Source organism: Theropithecus gelada, chromosome 8, assembly GCF_003255815.1.
Source record: "Theropithecus gelada isolate Dixy chromosome 8, Tgel_1.0, whole genome shotgun sequence".
NCBI lineage: Eukaryota > Metazoa > Chordata > Mammalia > Primates > Cercopithecidae > Theropithecus > Theropithecus gelada.
In genome coordinates, this window is record NC_037676.1 from 145,679,856 (window position 1) to 145,703,273 (window position 23,418).

A 23,418-nucleotide genomic window follows, 5' to 3' on the forward strand; every position below is an offset into this window, starting at 1 on the left:
TAGTTATTTAAAAAGGCGGCTGGGCGTGGTGGCTCATGCCTGTAATCCCAGCACTTTGGGAGACCGAGGCAGGTGGATCATTTGAGGTCAGGAGTTCAAGACCAGCCTGGCCAACATGGTGAAACCCCATCTCTATTGAAAACATAAAAATTACTCAGGCGTGGTGGTACACGCCTATAAACCCAGCTACTCAGGAAGCTGAGGCAAAGAATTGCTTGAACCCAGGAGGCAGAGGTTGCAGTGAGCCAAGATCACACTACCGCACTCCGGTCTGGGCGACAGAGTAAGATTCTGTCTCAAAAAAAAAAAAAAAAAGATTTAAAAAGGCATTTGATTTGTGGGTGGAAGATAATAGAAACATGTTCCAAATGATGGAATCGGGTTCCATGACATCCATGGGTTCAGGTATCCATGAGGGATCTTGGAATGCATCCCCCACAGAGAAGGGAAGACTACTGAATAAAGATCTATACTGAAAAACACTATAAGTAAATCAAATAAAAATTCTAAAAAGTGTTCAAGTAACCCATAGGAAGGCAAGAGAAAAAAAACCCAGAGGGAAAAAAAGAACTAATAGAAAACAAAATAAATCAAATGATACACTTAGGCCCTAATACAGCAATAACCACATTAAATGTAAATGTCCTAAATATATCAACTAAAAGACAGAGATTGGCAGAGTGAATTTTAAAACATGATTGAACTATCTGCTGTTTACAAGAAAGTCACTTCAATATGACACATAGATAAATTTAAAGTAAAAAGAGAAAAAAAGACTTACGAAAGCTTGATTCAAAGAAAACAGGCGTGGCGATATTAATACAGAAAAAGATGACTTCAAAGCAAAGAAAATCACCAGAGACAGAAACATTATATAAAAATAAAAGAGTAAATCTATCAAGAATGCATAGTAGGGCCACACCTGTAATCCCAGCACTCTGGGAGGCCAACGAGGACCACTTGAGGCCAGGAGTTCAAGACTAGCCTGAGCAACATAGCAAGACCCCATTTCTACAAAAAAATTTAAAAAGTAGCCAGGCATGGTGGTGCATGCCTGTAGTCCTAGCTACTCAGTAGGCTGAGGTGGGAGGATCGCCAGAGCTCAGGAGTTTGAGGTTGCAATGAACTGTGATTGCGCCGCTGAGCTCCAGCCTGGGCAACAAAGCGAGACCTGGACTCTCTAAACAAACAACAACAACAAAAAGAATGCACAGCAATTCTAATGTATATGCACCAAACAGAAAAGCTGCAAAATACATGAAGCAATAACTGATAGCTATGAAAGGAGAACTAGACAAATCCACAATTATAGTTAGAGACTTCAACACCTCTCTCAACAACTGAACACCAGACCGAAAATCGTCAAGGAAGAACTCAGAAACACCTTTAACTAGCAAGACCTGTTAGACATTTATAGAGCACCAACAACAGTGGAATACGCACTTTTTTTCAAGTACATATAGAAGATACACCAAGACAGACCATATCCTCGGCCATAAAACAAACCGTGAGAAACTTAGAATTAAAATTTGTATGATTTTAATAAACATAGATCAAACTAGAAATCAATGAAAGAAAGGTAACAGGAAAATCTCAAAACACTTGGAAGCTTAATAACACACTTCTAAATAATCTACAGGCAATACTCTGGTTTCTCTTCAGATCATATGACTCTTTTGCCTTTTACCAAATAATCCACAGGGCAAAGAGAAAATCTTTTCTTTTTTTTTTTTTTTAATTATTATTTTTTTTGGGACGGAGTCTCGGTCTGTTGCCCAGGCTGGAGTGCAGTGGCGCTATCTCGGCTCACTGCAAGCTCCACCTCCTGGGTTCACCCCATTCTCCTGCCTCAGCCTCCCGAGTAGCTGGGACTACAGGCGCCCGCCACCGCGCCCGGCTAATTTTTTCTATTTTTAGTAGAGATGGGGTTTCACCATGGTCTCGATCTCCTGACCTTGTGATCCATCCGCCTCGGCCTCCCAAAGTGCTGGGATTATAGGCGTGAGCCACCGCGCCCGGCCAAGAAAATCTTAAGGGACATAAAACAAACAAAAAACTCACAGGAGCTGTGCTTGGTGGCTCAACCTATAATCCCAGCACTGTGGGAGGCTGAGGTGGATGGACTGCTTAAGCTCAGGGGATTGAGACCAACCTGGGTAACATAGCGAGACCTCATCCCTATAAAAAGTACAAAAATTAGCCAGGCATGATGGCATGCACCTGTAGTCCCCGCTACTTGAGAGGCTGAGGTGGGAAGATTGCTTGAGGCCAGGAGTTTGAGACCAGCCTGGGTGACACAGCAAGACCCTGTCTTACAGAAAATTTAAAAAATTAATTGGGTATGGTGATATGCACCTGTAGTCCCAGCTACTCAGGAGGCTGAGGCAGAGGATTGCTTGAGCCCAGGGGGCTGAGGCTGTAGTGAGCCATGACTGCAACACTGCACTCCAGCCTGCGTGAGAGTGAGACCCTATCTCAGAAAAAAAGGAAAATATTCAAATTATTCAAATCAATAATCTAAGCTCCAATTTCAAGAATGTAGAGGGAAAAAAACAGCAAAATAAACCACAAGTAAGCAAAGAAAGAAATAATAAGAGCAGAAAGCCCAGTGAAATCGAAAACAGAAAACCAATAGAGAAAAATCAGTAAAATAAAGAACTGGTACTTTGAAAAGATCAATAAATTGACAAACCTCTAGTAAAACAGACAATGAAAAAAAGAAGTCACGAACTTCCAGTAACAGAAATGAAATTTCCAGTATCACTACAGATTCTTTAGACATCAAAAGGACAATTATTAAACACTTCAAACAATTATACACACATAAAATTGACAACTTAGATGAAATGAACCAGTTCCTAGAAATACACAATCCACCAAAACTGACTGAAGAGTATAAAATCTAACTAGGAGCAGCAAGGAGATTGAGTCAGTAATCAAAAATCTCCCAACAAAGAAAAGCCCAGGACACAGCTGGGCATAGTGGCTTACGCCTGTAACCCCAGCATTTAAGGAGGCAGAGGTGGGAGGATCACTTGAGCCCAGGAGTTCGAGACCTGCCTGGGCAATATAGCGAGACCTTGTTCTTCAAGGAAAAGAAAGAAAGAAAAGAAAGAAAGGAAGAAAAGGAAGAAAGAAAGGAAGAAAGGAAGAAAAGAAAGAAAAGAAAAAAGACAGAAAAGCACAGGACCAGACGGCTTCACTGGTGAATTCTACTAAAACAATTAAAAGAAGAATCAACACCAAGTCTTCTCAAACTCTTACAAAATGTTTAAGAGAAGGAAACATTTCCTAATTCATTTTGTGAGGCCAGTATTACCCTGATAACAAAACCAGACAAAGACACTAAAAGAAAAGGAACCTATCAACCAATATATTTTATGAATATTGATGCAAAAATCCTCAGCAAAACATTCAGCAGCACATTAAAAGGATTACACATCCAGGCCGGGCGCGGCGGCTCACGCCTGTAATCCCAGCACTTTGGGAGGCTGAGGCGGGCTGATCACCTGAGGTCAGGAGTTTGAGACTAGCCTCGCCAACATGGCGAAACCCTCACCTCTACTAAAAATACAAAAATTAGCTGGGCCTGGCAGCGCGCGCCTGAAATCCCAGCTACTCATGAGGCTGAGGCAGAAGAATTGCTCCAACCCAGGAGGCGGAGGCTGCAGCGAGCCAAGATCGCACCAGTGCGCTCCAACCTGGGCAACACGAGCAAAACTCTATTTCAAAAACAAACCAATAAAAGGATTACACATCATAACCAAGTGGAACTTATTCCCAGATGCAAGGATGGTTTCATACACAAAAATCAATTAACGAGACTGTGACTGACTGTGATTCAATATGGTCAGAGTCATGCGCTGGCCACCTTAACAGAACAAAGGAAAAAGACCACAAGATCATTTCAATTAATGTAGAAAAAGACCTGACAAAATTCAACACCATTTCATGATTAAAAAAAAAAAAACACAATAAATAGGACAGAAGGCAACTTCCTCAGTGTGGTAAACACTACACATAAAAGCCCAAAGCTAACGTCATATTCAATGGTGAAAAAATGAAAGCTTTTCTTCTAAGATGAGGAAAAAGACAAGGATGCCCACAGTTGCCATTTTAGTTCAACACAGTATTAAAAGTTCTAGCTAGAGGCCGGGCGTGGTGGCTCACACCTATAATCCCAGCACTTTGGGAGGCCAAGGCAGGCGGATCATCTGAGGTCAGGAGTTTGAGACCATGGAGTTTGGCCCCATGGTGAAACTCTGTCTCTACTAAAAATACAAAAAGTAGCTGGGTTTAGTGGCGCATGCACCTGTAGTCCCAGCTACTTGGGAGGCTGAGGCAGGAGAATCACTTGAACCTAGGAGGCAGAGGTTGCAGTGAACCAAGATAGTGCCATTGCACTCCAGCCCAGGCGACAGAGTGAGACTGTGTCTCAAAAAAAAAAAAAAAAGAAAAGGCATTCAAATTGAAAAGGAGGAAGTAAAATTATCTGTTTGCTGATGACTGTAAGAAAACCCTAAAGAATCCACAAAAAAAAAAAAAAAAAAAAAGAATAAACAAATTCAACCACAACAAGTGGTGGGGAGGATATGCAGAAACCGGAGCCTGTGCGCTGTTGCTGGCAATGTAAAATGGTGCAGCCACAACAGAAAACAGTTTAGCGACTCCTCAAAAAGCTAAACACAGAATTACTCAGACTCCAGCAATTCCACTCCTCCATATACACCCAAAGGAAGTGAAAGCAGGGACTCAAACAGATCCCTGCCGGTCAGGAATCACTCCAGCACTAGTTGCAGCAGCCGCATACCCACCAACACATGACAGAACTAACAAAACGCAGCACACACACAACGGAAGGTTACTCTGCTATAAGAAAGGAACGAGGTGGTGCCACACCTGTGAACCCTGGAAACATTACGCCGAGTGAAAGACGCCAGACACCAAAGGACAGACGTACGATCCACTCAGAGGACACAGCTAGAGGAGGCGACTTCACTGAGATAACTAGCTAGGTGTCTAACTAGGGTTTGGGAAGCGGGGAGTGGAGAGCCGTTGCTGAATACTCAGTGAATACTCAGTGTTTCTGTCGGGGTGAGGAGAACATTTTGGAATGTCTCTACAGTGTTGTGAACGTAGTTAACGCTATTTAACTAAGTGCCATTTTGACACTTAAAAATGGTCAAAATTTATGTTAAATATATTTTACCACAATTAAAAAGTATACCAAAAGCCACTGAATTGTACACTAAAATGGGTGAATTACGTGGTATGTGAATTATATCTCAATAAAGCTGTTTTTCACAAAAGACAGGAATGGTCCATAAGCACCCAGGTGCTCTGCGCATCCAGGCCATGGGGAAATACAAACCCAAACCCCAGGGTATGGCCACACCCACCAGAACGGCTGTGCCAGAAACCCCAGGGATGTGGCTACGCCCACCAGAACGGCTGTGCCAGAAACCCCAGGGATGTGGCTACGCCCACCAGAACGGCTGTGCCAGAAACCCCAGGGATGTGGCCACGCCCATCAGAACGGCTGTGCCAGACAGGCAGACACCAAGAGCTAGCGAGGAAGTAAACACACGAAAGCCTTGCTCGCTGCTGGCAGGAGTGTCAAACAGTGATGCCGTTTTAGAAAACAGGAGGCTGTTAACCCAGAGTGACCCTATGACCCTGCAATTTCACTCCCAGGTGTCTACCCAAGAGAAGCAAAAGCATTGGCCACACGAAGGCTCGTGCGCAGACGTTCGAGGCAGCATTATTCACGATAGTCCCCAACTGGAAACCACTCGAATGTCCCCGGCTCATGAACAGACAAAGTTTGGCGAGTCTCTGCAGTGGCTTGCCTCTGTAATAAAAAGGGGGGCAGCGCTGAGGTGCTGCAGGACAGACCTCCAAACATGATGCAAAATCAAAGATGCCAAATGACCGTGTACTGTACGATTCCAGTTACACGAAAGGCCCACAAAAGAAACTTACAGAGGCAGAAGTGGATGAGTGTTAGGGGCCAGGAGTGGTAGGAAGGCAGGGCTGGGACTGATGACGAAAAGAGCTGAGGGAATTCTGGGGGGCAATGAAAACTATGGAAAGCTGCGTTATGGTGCGGCTGTACGACTCTGAGTTTACTCAAACCCACAGAACCACAGACCTAGAGCAGAGGAATTGTGTGGGAGGGAAACTGTACTTCAATAAAGCTGTTTGTTTTTTTAAGCTGACACCACAAATCAAAGGGTTAGACCACTGTTGAGGGGAAAGCATCCATGACATGAAGAAAAACTAAGTGGGGCCCCACCTCACACAACACGAAAATAAAGAACAGCGAACAGCAGCCGACTTGTAGGGAGGCCTCCCCATGCCAGGGGCCGCCCAGGATGCTGCCAGGTCCACTGTGACCCCCCGAAGAGTCGCCATGCCCCTCTGAGATAGGCAGTGCTGTTATCCTGATTGTATATAAAAGGAGATTGAGGCCAGAGGAGGAAGCAACTGCGCAGGGACAAGCTACACGCACAGGTGCCTCTTGAGCCAGCGGCAGGCGATGCAGGAGGCCCTCTGTGACCATGGGTGCAGACTGGTCCTAAACAAGACTCCCGAGCACAAATCACAGGGCAAAGGATGTCAGGACCCCGCCTCATAAAGGACGGAGGATTCGGCCTAACAAAGCAGCACTGGCAAAAGCAAGGGTGACAACAGAAAAGCGCTGTATGTGACCAAAATCAAGACAGGCGCTGTCTAGAGGACACAGGAGCCCCTCAAGCCTGGAGGTTGAAGGCAGGGTGTGCGTGAGGGGAATCCCAGGTGTCTCAACTCTCAGCTCGCACTGGGGAGCTGAAACCCAAGACTCAGTCAGGGTCCTCCCCCTCTCAGCAGCTCCCTGCAGACAGGCACCAGCCACACACAGGGCATGGAGAAAATGGCAGCATGGAGGCTCACAGAGCAGGCGCTGCAGATGCAGGAGGGCCAAGGTGTGCAGGAGCTCTCAACGCAGAAGCGGGGATGGAGTCACTGTCACCCCTGCACATGTGCACATGATGCTTCCCAGCCCTGTGCACTGGGGGCGCTGGCAGCAGCCAACACCCCAGCCGCAACAAGCACACGCAGCACCCAGATCCTGAGTCCTAAACACCCAGAAGGAACCAGGGTGCCCTGCCGGAGCAGCTGTCCCATCTAGAGCCACCAGGAGCAGTGCCCAGACCCTGAATCTTTTTTTTTTTTTTTTTTTTTTTTGAGACGGAGTTTCACTCTTGTCGCCCAGGCTAGAGTGCAACAGCGCAATCTCGGCTCATTGCAACCTCCACCTCCCGGGTTCCAGCAATTCTCCTGCCTCAGCCTCCTGAGTAGCTGGGATTACAGGCATTTGCCACCACAACCAGCTAATTTGTTGTATTTTTAGTAGAGATGGGATTTCACCATGTTGGCCAAGCTGGTTTCAAACTCCTGACCTCAGGTGATCCACCTGCCTCAGCCTCCCAAAGTGTTGGGATTACAGGTGTGAGCCATCACGCCTGGCCCAGACCCTGAGTCTTAAGCACACCCACAAGGAGCCAGGAGCGGCTGTCCCAGAGCCGCCGGGTGCTGGGAGCATCTGGGTGCCAGAAAGCAAGGAAGGCTGCAGAAGTTGTCAGGCACATCATAAGGGCAGGAGCCCCGGCAGGGCAGCATGAGTATTGAAAGGGGATGGCAATGGGCCAGCCGGACACACCCGTGGACACACAGGCGAGCAGTGAGCACGGAGGAGGGAAAACTCTTCTGTTCAAGGACGCAGGCAGCGGATCAGAATTTGACAGCAGATAGACACGTTTGGCTATTAAGACTAAGGGGAGAAGGTGAGGTTTTCTAGTCTCAAAGTCTCTCCTCAGCAAAACGTTATCAGCCAGGGAGATCCCTTTGACAAGGATGGAGCAAGCTCCCAAGGCAAGGGAGGAAAACAGCGCTGCACCCAGACAGGGACGTCTACCAGGGAGGATGTGGCAGGACGCGGCAGACCCCGCAGGTGTGTACAAACAGGCGGTCTGAAGTCATCCCCGTCCTGATATCCAGGACAGGCAGCATCTGGCGGAGGCTGACCCCTGAGCCACAGCCGTGGCCCCCCAAAAGGGGAAAGAGCGGAGATTTACTCCCAGCCTAAATTATTCACAAGGAAAGGGAATGTGGCTCTTTAACAAGCCGTCGCTTTATGAAGCGAGGTTAACAATTCCACTTGATTCAGTGGAATATTATAAACTCTCTGGGGTCCGCTTGAGGACTTCTACTTCAGGCGCAAGGTGACGATTCAGCACTTTTCACATTATTTAGAGAATAAAATTAACCCTCGCAGGCCCGGGCTGCCGCCTGTCCTCACTGGATCTGGCCGGCTCAGCGCTTTCCCATATATAATTACAAGCTGCTATCCATCATGCGGGCGCCGCGGCGCGGACAAACGGAAAGGCAGCAGTAAGCACTTCCACTAATAGAAGCAGGACCTAAATATCACTTTGATATTTTCATTTAAATTGAAACATTTTACAATCATCAGCCATGGCCTCCATGGGGATCCTGCCACTGCCCCTACAGGGTCTGGGGCTGCCCTGGCCAGGCCCTACCTCCCTGGAGGGGATTCCCTGCCAGGTTTCAGGTTGGGGAGCCCGGCCTGGCCAACCCTTGGCCTGGCAGCAGGAGGAGCTGAAGGCTGGCTCCTCCCGGGAAGTGGATGTGAGGACTGAGGATGAGGGAGAGGATGCCGGGAAGGGCCCGGCCCACCACAGAGCGCTGTGCACAGGAAGGAGTGTGTGGCCAGCTTCCACAGCACCCCACAGGGGAACCCAGCAAGGGAGGGCAGGAGAGCCTAGGGTCTGGCGTCCTTGCGGGTGGGCGGGGAAAGGGTTCTTGGGGTGCCTGGTGTTCTCGGCTTCACGGAGGTTGCAGACCCTGAGGCAGTGCCAACACTCAGAAGTGTGAGGACCCAGTGGCAGTGAGCCATGGCTGCAGGCCCCGGGGCTTCCTCTCAAGATGCCAGGGACAAGGAGCATCTCCAGGTCCCTTAGTTCCGGCCCCTCCCCACCCTCAGCCACCAGCCCTAGGCCAGGTGCAGGAGCCCCCAGGCAGGGAGAGAAACAGGCATGAGAGGCTGGGGGAGAGGGGGGCTGTACCTGGGACCAGGCCCACTGGGGATGCTGAGGCTACATGGCTTGGGGTGGGGAGTCCTGGTGAAGCCAAGAGGGCAGGCTGAGGCAGAGGGGAGGAGCTGGCTCCACTGCCGGGAATTTCCCAGACAGGTGAGCCTGTGAGCACCTCCCCAACGCAGGAGTCAGTCACGCCCCCGGGGAGAGGGGAGCTGGAGCCATCAGCTGCAGGTGACCCTTGCAGCCCAGGTCCCCAGTTCCCCACCCAGCAGTGGTGCCCCACAATGAGCTCCAGTGCCAGCTCACCCCAGCCTCGCCAGCCACGGCTCAGGCAGCCCCCTCGGCTCTGCCCGGCCCACCCCTCTGACCCAGGCTGGGTGGGAGTGCCCATCCACCCGCTGCCTTCCTGTGGAGGCTGCTGGCCCCACATCCACCTATAGCCCTGCCGGCCCCCTGGCCTCCAATATCCCCTTCACCACACTGCCATCCCCAGCAACATTCCAGGAGCTGCTCCCTACCATGGGGGGCCAGCTTCCAGGCTACCCGTGCTGCACCTGGAAGTCTAGGTCCTCTGCATCTCACCTTCCCGTGGTTCAAACCCCGCCCTGTGCTGGTGTTGTGCAACCCCAGGACAGTTGCTGGACCTCTCTCAGTCACCTGTGAGGTGGACGTGATGGCACTGACCACCTCAGGGCTGCAGAAGGGTCATCCAGCCACGGTAGGCACCCAGGAGTGAACAGAGGAGGACCAAACCACAGGAACCCCGCCCACTCGGGCTCCCACGGACCTCTCACCTTTGCACCCAGGGGGCAGTAGCCTTTGAGGAAGTCGCTGCAGACCTCAGCCTTGCGGGACACGTACACGTGGCTGTAGGGACAGTTGCTGTTGCTGCAGATGCCCTTCAGGAAGTAGGAGCACACCGGCATCTGCGGGGAGGGCCAGCAGTGAGGGCCAGCAGGCGGCCACCCTCCAGGGCCCACAGATGGTGGCTGGGGACCCTCCTACAGCCCCGCTTGAGGGAGAAATGGACACGACGGCACCAGCAGGCAGGAAGGGCAGCCACCAGGACCCGTGGGGCAGGGAGGCTGCTGCTCAGAAGTGGGCCCCCCGCCTTCCCAGGTGAGCCACACCCCTGCCCTTGCTCTGTCCAGAGGAGGCATGGAGCAGCCCTGTGGCTCAGCCTCAGGGGCACCCTCCTCTGAGTCCCTCACCTGTTCTGAGCCTGCCCACCGTCCAGGGCAAGATGGCAGCCAGGGCTCCCAACCACTAGCCTGTGGTCAGGGCTGCCCTTGGAGCCTCTCAGGTCATGGGGACCAGTGTCTAGGTGGAAGGACAAGCCATAGGCCAGCACCCAACAGAGGGCTCTCCAGGCACCTGACCTGTGGGCCACAGGCAGTGTCCCTGGGCTCTAGGTGGGCACCTGACCTGTAGACCACAGGCAGTGTCCCTGGGCTCTACCTGAAAGCAGGCCTGGCGTGGCACTGGCTGCAGGCCAGCACCGTGGAGGCCGAGGCTGTCAGCAGGAGGGGTCCTGCAGTGTCCTCCTCCCCAGCACAGGGCCGCTGGCCATACTCAGTGCTTGTTATCACCACTGGGCTGGGAGAGGGAAGCAATGCAACTTTCCTCCCATTTGGGGGAACCTCAGGCCTGAGGAGCAATGGCTGGGCTAGGGCCACCCAGGGAGGGAAGCAGGGGGTCTCCTGCCGTCTCCAGGAGACATCTCCCTGCCCCTTGTGGGCCACCACAGGCTCCTCCTGGGCTGCCTGGGAGTCCAGAACAAAGATGTCACCGTCTGGCCTCAGCATGGAGCCCCCACAGAGCCCCTGCCAGCACCCAGGGGTCTCCAGCCTTGCCCCAGGCTATTCCCACTCCCCTCCCAGGGCCTTGCTCCCTCTTGGGTCAGACTACCCTCCCGGCTCCCACTACCCCCGTCCCCCTCCCCTTTCCAGCCTGCTCAGAGCTGCTGGGGCCTGAGGAGCCCTGGGGGATCTGGGCAGATCCAGAGGCTTTAAAAAGTCACTTTTCTGGGGCGAGGTTGGGGATGGGGGAGGAACTTGTCTAAAGCCAAGGAGGGAAGAAGGGGTCCAGAGAGCCAGCGGCCAGGGCTGAGAGGGAGGGAGGGAGAAGGCAAAGAAACAAAGGGTGATTTATCGAGCGGGAGTTTATTTCTAATTGTCTTTTAACTGCAGCCGCAGAGGGGAGAGGGGCTGGGGGCCCGTTTGGGGCTGGCGGTGGTGGGCTGTAGACAATTCCCTTAATGTGGTTTTTGATATAGAGCCCAAATTAGCTCTAATAAAAAGGGATGATAAAGCCAACTCTACAGCAAACGGAGCTCCTCCTGGCTGTCAGAGCGGGGCTGTTATCAAGAGGAAACTGCGTTCTCATTTCAATTAACCTTGTTTGCACCCCGCCACATCCACACAAATAACAATAACATTAATTCAGGGCACTGGTGCGGGGCGTCCACATTAGACAGCTTGGAATGTGCTCTGGCTTTGGAGCTGGGAGCTAATGAACCCGAAACTCGACGTGAATTTCCAAATTGCTCACAACAGAGTTCCGAAGCTCTATTAGGGAGAAAAATGCTGATTCTTTTCAAGTTCCTCAAGGGGAAAAGCTGTTGCGGCAGCAGCACCCCTGCCCAACACCGCCTCCCTCATCCAAGGCAGCCCTCACTCCACTCGCATGCTGTGGTCACACCGTGGCTGAGTCCAGCGCACAAGAGCTACATGTGTCCCCGCCAGCACTGACCCCTGACCCCAGCCCCGGGGCGCTCTTGCTTCTTCCCAGCAGGGGACCCACCTTGGCTCAAAGCAAGTCTGTGGGGTTTTAGGCGGGGACAACCGCATGAGCCAGGAGTCCAGCTGTTTCCCCTCCAGCCCCTCCCTCCTGCCTTCTGCCCAGGCAGCCTCCCCACCCAGCCCCTCACATACAGCTTCCCTGCTCCTGCCAAGCCCAGTCTGAAGAGGCCCTGAGGCCTCAGCCCTGGGTCCACAGGGGCACCTATGGGACCACATTCCCCTGGGCATGTGTAAGGGGGGCCTGGGGATCTGGTGAGGCCTGGTGCTGTCAGGAGAAGGCAAAAGAGACCCCTGTGCATGGTGAGCGGGGACCCTATCAGTGCTGCTTTCCTGTGTAGCCCAGGTGCAAAACCTGCAGTGGGGTAGAGGCGGTACAGCAGACTCTAAGGACGCCAGGGCAGGGATCTGCATGTCCCAAGCCCAGGGAAAGCTGTGGGCACCATCTGCCCAGAGGCCAGACGGCCAAGGCCCCAGAGAAAGGTGCACAGGAACAGGGCCACCAGCGCCGCACTCACCTTCTCCTTGGACACATGGTGGGAGAAGGGGCAGGTCCCATCTGTTTTCTTGCAGGTGCCCCGGACAAACCTGCAGCACCAGGAGAAAAGGGTGTGAGGAAGAGCCAGCAGGGACCACGGGCAGGGCCCAGCACAGAACCTCCCCCAGGCGGGGGCAGGAGGGCACCTGGTGCACACGGCCACCTTCTCAGGGTCATGGATGTAAGGGCAGCGCTCGCCGCGGTTGCACCTGCCGAAGCGGTTGTAGTACATGCAGTACTCCTTCCTCTTCTCCCTCCGCTGCCGTGCCTGCCGGATGATGGCCAGGCTGCGCTGCACAGCCCGGCTGCAGACAGGGAGAGAGGTGCGTGAGCCCGAAGGCAAGCAGGGAGCCCCACCCACTGTCCAGCCCGAAGGCAGTACCTGGCCAGGGAACGGCTACAGCTGCCTGCAGGATCCAGCCGGCCTGTTGGGGAGAGAGGCACGGGTCATAGCAGGCCACAGCCTTGCCCACAGGCCCTTTCCCTGCTAACCCCCTTAGTGAAGGCCCTCAGGGGTCCCAGCCCTCAGCTCAGGCAAAGCCTCCCCTCCAGGAAACTGCCCAGAGCTCCCCTCCCCACAGTGGTTCAGACGCCCTGGGCCCTGCCAGGCCCCTCTGGGGACACAGCACCTGAGAGTGGGGAGCTGCTGGGCCCTGTGTCTGGCTCTTCTCCAGGGCAGGGTCCAGGAAGGGCTCCTGTCCCTGCCTTCAGAGCCAGCAAGGCCAGGCAGCACCCGCGGAGGGCCTGGCCATGTGGGCTGGAGCCGCCCGCCTGTCCCTGCGGCCTCCCTGGTCAGGCTCCCCAGGGCCACACTCTGCTGGCTGGAACCCCCCTGCTGGCTTCCTCATGTCCCTGGGTACCCATCCTGGGCCGAGGCAGTGACTGGCCAATGGACACTGCTCCTGGCTCTCTCCTCAGCCCCGGCTACCCAGGAAGCTGCCCTGTAAACAGAACAGCTGCTAACGGCAGCACCTCCCTCTGCCAGAGCCTGGGCTGGGGCTTGTGGGGGACCTGCAGGGTCACTTAGACCAGAGGCGTGAATATGGCCCATGGGGCACACATGGTCTGGGCTTTTTTTTTTTTTTTTTTGAGACGGAGTCTCGCTCTGTCTCCCAGGCTGGAGTGCGGTGGCGCGATCTCCACTCACTGCAAGCTCCGCCTCCCGGGTTCACACCATTCTCCTGCCTCAGCCTCTCGTGTGGCTGGGACTACAGGTGCCCGCCACCGCGCCCGGCTAATTTTTGTATTTTTAGTAGAGACAGGGTTTCACTGTGTTAGTCAGGATGGTCTCGATCTCCTGACCTCGTGATCCGCCCGCCTCGGCCTCCCAAAGTGCTGGGATTACAGGCGTGAGCCACCGCGCCCGGCCGGTCTGGCCTTTTAGGAGCAAGAGCGGTTTCTGATTTTTAGAGGACTGTAAAACTAAAGAAATGCAGCAGAGAAGGTGTGGGGGCAAAGCCCACTCGGCGGAGGCATCTGCCCGGCTGTCCACTGCAGCTGTGGGCTCCTGGGGGAAGGGCACCTGTCCCTGAGGCCCTGGGCTGGCCCTAGCAGATCTTGGCTAGTGCCTGTTACTCTAAATTTTAGAGGTGCCTCATCAGATACTCCTCAAAACCCTGAGCATAAGGACCACCCCAGCCTTTCTGAAACTGCACACCACGGCCTGAGAGGGCAGCGGTGGCAGGAAGGGAATGGACTTTGGGACTGGACATGGCCGAGTGCTGCGAGGCCTGAGAGCCAAGGGGATGAGGCGGGGAGGGGGTGCCACCTGGAGGAGGAGGGTCTACTCCGGTGACACAGTCCTGCCTGCCTTTTACAGACAGAGGTCACCCAGGATCATGGGGTGGGCAGGGCAGGGCGAGCCTGCTGAGGGCGGCTTTCCCGGGTTCCTCAAATACACGCATGATCCTGCCCAGACCAGATCCAATTTCCTCCAGGGCAAATGCTGAAATGGACACTGCAGTTAAGAGGCAGAGATGACATCACTCAGAAATTCTGGGGACCTGAGGTGGCGACAAAGCCATCCTGCTTTAAAAAGGGACGTCCCAAAGCTGCCCAGCCCCAAATAGCCAGCCCTGCCCCACTCTGAGCACTGGAGAGCAGCCTCGTCCTCACTCCCCAGATGGCCCAGTAGCCGCAGGCTCCCACCCGAGGACCCAAGCCGTCTTCTCCTTTGCACCCTCAGGCTGGAGCCCCCCACACTCCTCGCTTTGTGCTTTGCATCCAGCCCGGTGCTCCCTGGCTGGGGTCAATGGTGCTGCTGCCCTTCGCCCTCAGGGACCCTGCCTAGTGTCCCCACTCTCAGACCATCTCAAGTTTCAAAAGGGCAGCTCCAGAGCTGAGTGGCAAGTGAGCCCTGCAGGCGCAGAAGCAGGAGCTAGTAATGGTGCCTGGGGGCAGGAAAGGAGGCACTGAGGAAGGCAGAAACCTGGGGAGTGTGGGGAGGCCAAGGGCAAAGGGAGGGTGATGAGGGTCTTGGGGCGGGGGGGACCAATGTGGGGGGGAGCTCAGGGCAGCTTCTGTTCTCTGGCTGGGACCCTTGTCCCTGGGTGGGCAGCAGGGTCCCGTCCAGGCAGCACGGGCATGCCCTGCCAGACTGTGTGGTGAGGGACGCGGCAATGCGGCGGCCTGTCAACACTGCTGGTTCCCAGGCTCTTGCCCAGGCTGCCGGTGACACTGTGACGCCATCCGCTCCCAGCCAGGGACATGCCGGCATCACATGCCCGCCTGGCAGGACTGGGGTGCAGCGGGGGGGGGGGTTACTTCCCTTTCCACTTTGTGCTATTTAAAAAACATGCCAGTGTGTCGCCCAGGCGCAGTGGCTCATGCCTGTAATCCCAGCACTCTGGGAGGAAGAGGCAGGCAGATCACCTGAGGTCCAGAGTTCGAAACCAGCCATGACTAACATGGAGAAATCCCGTCTCTACTGAAAATACAAAATTAGCTGGGTGTGGTGGCACATGTCTGTAATCCCAGCTGCTCCGGAGGCTGAGGCAGGAGAATGGCTTGAACCCGGGAGGCAGAGGTTGCTGTGAGCCGAGATTGCGCCATTGCACTCCAGCCTGGGCTACAAGAGCAAAACTCCGTCTCAAAAAAAAAAAAAAAATTCCCAGTGTGAGGCTCACGACAGGAGTTCTGACAAGAACAGGAGGCACTTTTTCAAATGCTTTGCAGTGTTAAAAAATGCACATAAAATAGCTGGCTGGAAAAGAGGCAGGGGCTGCCTAAGAGGTGCTAAAAAGTTCAACTGAATAACCCCCAGCAACTCAACAGCAGAAGGCGCCGTGCATTCCAGAGAACTTTCACTTCCCCGGGATCTTCCCAGAATAGACACGGCTCCTGCCAGCCCCACCCCCTGCTCGGTGCCCCAGTGCCGGCTCTGGGCCAGGCTCCTCTGGGCACCGCTGGATGTCAGGCCCTGCAAGGCAAGCGGGATGGGGGCCCTGAAGTCAGAGGTTCCTCAGCACCTCCAGTCCCTGCTCCGGCCAGCACCCACTGGACAGCTGCTGCCTGGCCCAAGGGACAACATCCATAATGAGCGGCACACACAGGCAGCCCCAATTCCCAGGCCAGCCCTCTCCCAGGAAGTCAGGCAGGGCCGCGCCAAGCCCTGGTCTGCTCACAGCGTGCCCACCAGGCCCTCCAGGGCACGTCCGTCTGGTACATGGAAGCTGCACCCTTGGGAGAAGGCGGCCAGCGGCAGAGGGCGCCCCAGGAGAGGCAATGTGGGGCGGGGGCTCTCAGACAGGGCCTTTGTCACCCCAGGGAGGGAGGGCAGGTGGCGAGCAGGGGAGGTGCAGAGGCCGGACGTGCCAGGAACACGCAGCAGCTGGCCCGCAGCAGGGAGGGCCACAACCACAGGTGCCAAGGCCAGCCTTGTGGCCAGAGACTGGGGCCTCTGCCCCATCACAGGGACCGTCAGGCTCTTGGTGGCCATATATGGGCCATGCTCACTGGGGGCCTACACAGGAGTATGTGGGGAGGGGCCCTGGAGCTCAGCCCTTCAGGTGGCAGGTGGGCCGGGAAGGGAGGGCTCGGCTTCACGGAGTGGGGAAGCTGGGGGTAGAAACCACACTGTCCTCTGCCGTCATGGGCCCAGAGCCCGGGGGCTCAGCCAGGACAACCACCCCCACCCCTTCCAAGAAGGCTGCACTTTCTTGTTGAAGTCAAATTTCTGCTGACACCAGGGGAGGAAATTTATTTCTTTAATTATTATTCCTCTTAAGTGGGCTGGTCAGCGGTATCCCACAGCTGGGAGCCATCTACCTTCCTCATGGCGAGGCAGGGCCGGTGGGGTCCCAGGCAGCTGGAGCTGTGGCCTCGGCTGTCGACCCAAAGGGTGGGTGCGGCTTCACTGGGCTCTGCACAGGCCCAGGACTGCCACAGTTGCCACCAAGGCTGGCCAGCAGGACACCAGAGGCCGCAGCCCTACTTGATGGAAGGCGGGGCCTCCCCAGGGGCAGGGGTGGGAGGAAGGAGGCCCCAGGACCCCTGCCTGCCACTGGCCTCTGTGCACCAGACCCTCCTTGCTTGTGTTGCTGAGGCCGAATGAGGGAGCTCTGAGTTGCTGCTGGTGCAGGGGTGAGATGCGCCCCAGAAGGGCTGGGGGAACCACACTGGCTCTCTGATGGCTCTGGGGCAAGGGAAGGGCCAGCAGAGGCAGGGGCCAGTCAGCAAGGGTGGCCGGGATAGACTGTTCACAGTGTGGTGATGTCAGGGGCTCTGCGCCCGCCATGTGTGTAAATGGGAAGGCAAGCTTCTGCGGAGCTCAGCACTTGGCACCGAGGGGGAGATGCAGGGGAGACGCAGGAGCGCCGCAGCCTCCCAGGGAGGAGTGTGGCAGCCCCTCCCTCCCTTCCCTACTGCTGAGCAGGCCAGGGCTATACACTCCCTCCTCCCCAAAGCTCAGACCCTGGGCCGTTTGGTGGTGGGCACCGTGTCTGAAGGGGCCAAGTGCAAACCTGCTGCCTGCCTGCTGCCTGCCACAGGCATCTCATGGACACTGAGGGATGGGAGCAGCCGGGGTGGCAGGTGCACCTCCCCCAACAGGCCCTCCCAGCCCAATATAAGTGGACCACAGGATCCCGGCGACCCAAGGACCCCGGTGCAGGGAGATGGACCCAAGCCACAAGCCCCTCCGTGGGTCCCACAGGTGCACAGTATGGGGAGAGTCCCAAGGATACACCACGATCTGGGGTGAAGAGGTGGGACCAGCCTTGGCACTGTGCAGGGAGTGGGATGCAGCTGCTGTAGTGGGGGCCACTCCCTGAGTGGGTGGGTCCCTGGGATGGACTCTGGCTCTGGAAAGGGCAGCAGGCATCCCCTCCCTGGCTCCGGCTTCCGCAGAGCAGGGCAGGGCCTGCAGACTGACTGCCAGGAGCAGCCTCAGCTGCCTATCCTGGCCGCCCGGGGCTCTCGGGGACGTCGGGACATCATGGTCTCCATGGCTGCTGTCTTGGCCACTTAACCATCAACCTCAGTCAATGCTATTATCATGACTACCAGGAGCTTCCTGAATGGGGGTGCAGGGGTGCCAGGCAGACCCCGCCTGCCCCCAACCCATCTCATCTCCCTGCTGGCTGTGCACGGGGTCCTGCAATGTCTCACACCCCGGCACGCTCTCGCCCAGGCCTCTGCACGGTCACCTAGGGATGCTCTTGCTGCTCCTGTCCCTTCTGAGCTCCTCTCAGTTTTCAGCTCATGAGAAAGGCCTCCCTGACCGCCTGACTGCACACGAGTCTACGAATCTACGCCTGTGGGCCCTAGGAATCTTCACTCGTGTTCAGCCCGCGCCTCCCCCTGCACTAGGGATGTCAGAGGCAGCATCCGTGGGAGGTGCAGGGCACCCTCCCACCCAGGCAGGCAGCTGAGGGCTCGGGGCACCCTTCCCTGGGCAGAGGGATCAGCCCGGATGCTCTGTCCACTGCCTTCAGGACCAGAGAGGAAAGCCAGTGCCAGGACTGTGCCTGCAGGGTCAGTGCTCTCAGGACAGTGCCAGCCAACATAGGGCTTGGCCTCTGCCAAGGAGGCCCAGGGGAAAGGTGGGACCACCCGGCATGAGCAGAGAGGCACCTCATGGCTTTGTCCCTGGGGGGTCAAGCATGACGTCCTCAGAGCGCCTGCTGCCGGCCCCGGGAGCTCCACTGCTCAGGCTCCCTGTTGGCCCACATGGCTGGTGGCGGGTGGATGGCCGCAGGCACCTGGGACCTGCTGTGCCAGAGATTGGCCAGGGGCTTATGCTTCACTCAGGGAATGACTGTTGGAGATGAGCCCGAGGCCCCTGCCCTCCATGATACAACAGCTGTGTGTAGGGCCCCACAAGTCACGAAGCTCTGGAGTCAGAGGGTCAGAGGTAACCAGAGAAGGCCCTGCTGGGTGACAGGAGGGCCTGTCCCCCAACCCACGGCAGCATCCCCCAGGGGCGGAGCCTCACCAAGGCCCCCATGTTCTCAGTCAGCTCCTGCACTGAGCACCCTGGGTGTAGCAGAGATGAGGCCACACACACAAATCACACCGCCCAGCCCCTCAAGGTACGGGTGGGGAAGCGGAGGCACACACAGGAGTGACACAGTGCCCAGGAAGGGACCCAGGGCTTCTCACCAGATCCTCACCAAGTGAGGACTTATTCCCACGCAGTTCACCAGGCCCCCCAGCCCCAGCCACCAGCCTGCAGGCATGGTCAGGGGCACTGGCCAGCCACAGTGTGGCTCAGAGCCCTGCGAGGCAGGTGCCAGGGCCCCCATGCTGCCCCCAGCGACCCTGCCCGGGAAACAGCCTGGAAGCCCCTGGAGCCCGGAGATGAACACTAGGAACACAGCCAGGCAGGGTGGCCAGTGAGGCTGGCTTCCAGGGAAGGACGCTTCCCGCCTCTCCTCTGACCCCCGCAGACCCTGCCCTTGGAGTCCACCTCCTCCAGGGCTGAACCTGTTCTCCCTCGAGGCCCCAGGTGGGTCGGGGAGCCAGCGGGGCCCAGCCTCTGCAATCCCAACACCGCTTGCAATCTCCCCCACCCTTTTTTTTTTTGATGGACAAGAAGGAGTAAAATTGGACTGAAACCAAAATATTTTTCTAGTTAATTTGTAGGATAAGCAAATCCAAAGCATTTCCTTCTCCTGAGCCTGTTTCCCTGGGCTGGGAGGGTGCGAGGTGGCGGCGCCGGCTGCCTCCAGACACAGTTGTCGAGGCGTCGCCAATGCGATTACGGGCACCGCGGCCCCAGGTGTGCGCTCGCCCGGGCGTGTTTACCGTACCTGGCCTCATCCTTTTTCCAAAAGCGAAACACGGTGCTTGTGAGCAACTCTTCCCTACCCCACAGAAAATCAGGGGCCGCTCAGTCACACGAACCGGGCACCACTCCAGAGCCCTTCCCGGGGGATGCCAGCGAAAGGCCGGCCTCCTGGCACCCTCCATTCTCCGGCTGCCCTGTCAGTCTCACTAGGGATGGCTACAAAGGCGCTGGGTGTATGGAAGAGTGAAATTAACTCCCAGGCTGGGAGGTGACCCACTTGGGAAGTGCTTGTTTGGACTGGCTCCCCAGGAGCATGAGGCCCCTGACCTCTTCCCTAAGACAGGGGCCTGAGCCAAGGCCCAGAGTAGCCACAGCATGTTGGAGGTTAGGGGGTCGGGCCTGCAGTGCCCACCACACACTGGCCGGACGGTGTCACCTCCCAGCGCCCCTGCCCTCACCTCTCACCTGTGCGGAGAAGGGGTTTGCTGCCCGCGTCGCCAGGCTGGCCGGAGGTCTTGGAGAGTTTGTTGGCAGATACTTTGTACAGGACCCCTCCAATGCAGCGGTACCCTTTGCTCCGCCACCGAGGGGAGCCCGGTTGGGCTTTCCCACCCCCGCTGGCAACTGGACGCAGGCGGTTCAGCACCAGGGACCTGCAGAGACAGGAAATGCCCATCAAACCTGGCCCCAGGACAAACTACAGCTCTGATGGTCAGTGCCAGGGGCTGAGCCCAGGCCTGGCCTCCCGAGGCGGACAGGGAGCAGCACCTGCGGTGGGACAGACTACAGCTCTGATGGTCAGTGCCAGGGGCTGAGCCCAGGCCCGGCCTCCCGAGGGGGACAGGGAGCAGCACCTGCGGTGGGCACACACTCCAGCTGCGGTGACCACAGGCCACTGGCCCAGCTGCCAAGAGACTTCTGGCCCCCTCTGGCCCCCGAACCCCACCTCAGGGACACTTTGGCTGTCATCAGGGAACACTGACAAGGAGTCCCAGGAAGTGGTGCCCCCGACCCCACCCACAAGGCTGGGAACTCATGAGCCCCTAAGAGCCACGGTGAGGGAGCAGTGTCCTCCAGTGCACACCTCTCCTGTGGACATAACCACCCCGCCCTGGCCAACTGGCTGTGCACTGCGGGGTAAGGGTCCCTGGGGCTGCAGGGCAGAGGGGCTGCAAGGTGTCCACGTGCTGGTGAGAAGCACACCTGGCCCTTGGTACCTGGGCTGAGGCTCCCTTGAGTCTGCTTCAAGGCTGGGGCTATTTCTACCAAAGCGGCCCCGGCACACACCACCCTGGCCTTCAGGACCACAGACACGATAGGGTCAGCTCTACCCTGTCCTGCCTCCCCTTCATCCACAGCTCAGAGAGCCCCGCACTGAGAGTGCACAGCGACAGCCTCACAGACCCCTGGCCAGGCAGGTTGAGGGAAATGCAAGTCCAAGGGCTGAAGAGGCCGCGACAGCCCCTGGAGTTAGCTGAGCCAATGACCCTGGCTAGAGGAGGAGACCTAGGCCAACAGACCCTGAGCCCTGGCAGCCCCCACTCCTGTCAGATACTCCACAGCCTAGGGGAAGAGTAAGACAGGAGGGGCCTGAGCTGCACTCCAGAGGCACCTCCCTGCAGCTGCCAGCCACACCCACAGCCCTGCGGACCCGCGGGCAAGCAGCCCCCAAGGTGGGGGGCTCAGGGCTTGGCATGGGCCTCTGCAGGGCACAGGGCTGCCAGGGTGCATTTCAGCAGTGATCAGCTCATGCAAATTGCGCTTCATTCCACATGGGCTCACACTCTGCTTATGATGCCACGACTCCTGAGGTGGGTACCGCGCCCCCAGCAAATCTGGGCAGCAAATGTGGGCAGGACGTTTTTGGGCAGCCATGGATACACAGGCGGCAGAGGGACCAGTCAAGTGGGAGGCGAGGACGGGCAGCTCAGGCCTGGCACAGGGCTGTGCCCCCGCTCTACGCTCTCCATGCCACACCAGTCCCCATGGCCCTGCAGCTGCACAGGCCTCTGCTGTGGAGTACCCGAGCTCCCCAACTCTGCCACAGCTGCAGGAGACCCTTTTCCAGCTGGTCTGGGCCAGGGTGGGGTGCCCCTTAGACTCAGACCTATAGCAAGCATGAAGGTGGGGCTCGCTTGTCTGGCTGGATGGGGCAGGTGCAGGGGGACGGCAGCATATCCGTCAAAGCCACCCACGAGGAGCCAACAGATCTGGTGGCACTGGGGACGGAGCAGCCCTGCTGTCGGGTTCAGCCGCCATCCCCACCACTCAGCCCCACAACCCCTCCGGGCCTCGGTCCCTCTGCCTGCAAGCTGGGGTAATTCTCAGCAGCCGGGGGCCTCCAAGGGCCCATTAGAGAGAGAATGGGAGCAGAGAGAGCCTGGCGCCGGGGATCGGAGCTGCAGTGTAAGTACAAGCACTGCGGCCAGAGCACTTAACCCAGTTTCCTTTAATTAAAATTCTAGTTCACAAACACCAATCTTGGTGGGAAAGAGCCCACCAAGGGGCCTGGCAGTGCTGAGTGGTCTGCTGGCCTCCACCTCCCACCCATCCTGTCTGTGCCCTGCACACTCCAGCTGCTCCCCAACCCCCGGCCGGGCACTGTCTGGGCCAGAAGGGTGGAGGGTAGGCATCCTGCCAGCCAGACTCAGACCTCCAGGCTCTCATCAGACCCTGGGGTCCCGGTGCAGCCCTGGCCTCCGGGTGCCTGCAGGCCCAGCAGGTGCATGGCCCATACCTTCGGCTCATCCTGGCACAAGGCCTGGAGAGAGGGCCAGGCCAGGCGGAACCTCCTGCACCAGCCTCTCGGTTGGAGAACCCCGTCAGTCCCGGGGGCTCACAGGCAGGTTCTGACCTTCCACAGGAGCTACAGCCACTGCCTGGGGGACACTCAGCTTGACCCCAAATCCCACAGTCAGGCTGAGCCCAGGGCCCTGCACCAGCCTCACAGTACCCACAGGCCTGAGGGGTCTCACCACCCACAGCCAGCTGCTCCTTCATACGCCAGCCCAGGGCTGGGGCGGCATTGGGAGGGTGAGGGGGCTGGTGGCCAGGGTGCACCCCCAACTGCAGCACCAGCCACTCACAGAGCCTCTGGCCATCATACAACTGGGGCCAGAGCTAACTGTGGTCGTTGCCCCAGAAAGGCCGCTCAGGGCCAGCCTGGACTTGCTCCCGGGAGCCCCCAGCTCCCTGCCTCCCCACAGGCTCCAGTGAATAGATGGTAAGGCTGCACTCTTGCGAGAAGCACCCCCTCCTGCATGCCCGACCCTACCCACAGCACAGGATGGGTTCAACCCTGGCCGCCACAAAGCAGGAGGGACACGCAGGTAGCAGAGCCAACCCAGCTCCGCCTGGGTCCAGCCAGGACGCCCTGAGGGGACGGCTGGGAGGGAGGCCCAGAACCCAGGCACGCGAGGACTCGGTTGCGGGAGTGTCCCCCTGACTGAGGCTCACATGGGGATGGGCCACCACCCACTGACTGTGTGGCTCTCCAAAGGCACCTGGAGGGAGGGCGAGGCCCGGGCCTGCAGCACCTGCTCCCCTCCCCCAGGGGCAGCCACAGCTGGTCAGGCCCAGGAAAGGCCAGTGGGGCAGAGGCAGCAGGGCCTCTGGGGGTCAGGAGGCACTGGAAGCTTTCAGGACCACCCCACCCATCAGGGCTGCCTCTTGGCTCTGTCTCAGGAGCTTGGTCTGGCCATGCCCCTGCTCATTTTTTTTTTAATTTTTATTTTTTGAGACAGAGTTTCGCTT

The 23,418-nt window shown here is 56.9% G+C and overlaps 1 protein-coding gene across 1 annotated transcript in view; it reads right to left on the bottom strand.

Annotated features, from left to right (window-relative positions):
* ZC3H3 (zinc finger CCCH-type containing 3) overlaps positions 1-23,418 on the bottom strand; it is a 107,164-nt gene that overhangs the window by 24,814 nt on the left and 58,932 nt on the right. The window contains exons 5-9 of the mRNA XM_025395300.1: positions 20,131-20,318; positions 12,820-12,862; positions 12,584-12,742; positions 12,418-12,487; positions 9,896-10,027 (exon numbers count right to left, since the gene is read on the bottom strand). Of these exons, the coding sequence (XP_025251085.1) occupies positions 9,896-10,027; positions 12,418-12,487; positions 12,584-12,742; positions 12,820-12,862; positions 20,131-20,318 (592 nt within the window). The remainder of the gene's footprint in view (positions 1-9,895; positions 10,028-12,417; positions 12,488-12,583; positions 12,743-12,819; positions 12,863-20,130; positions 20,319-23,418) is intronic.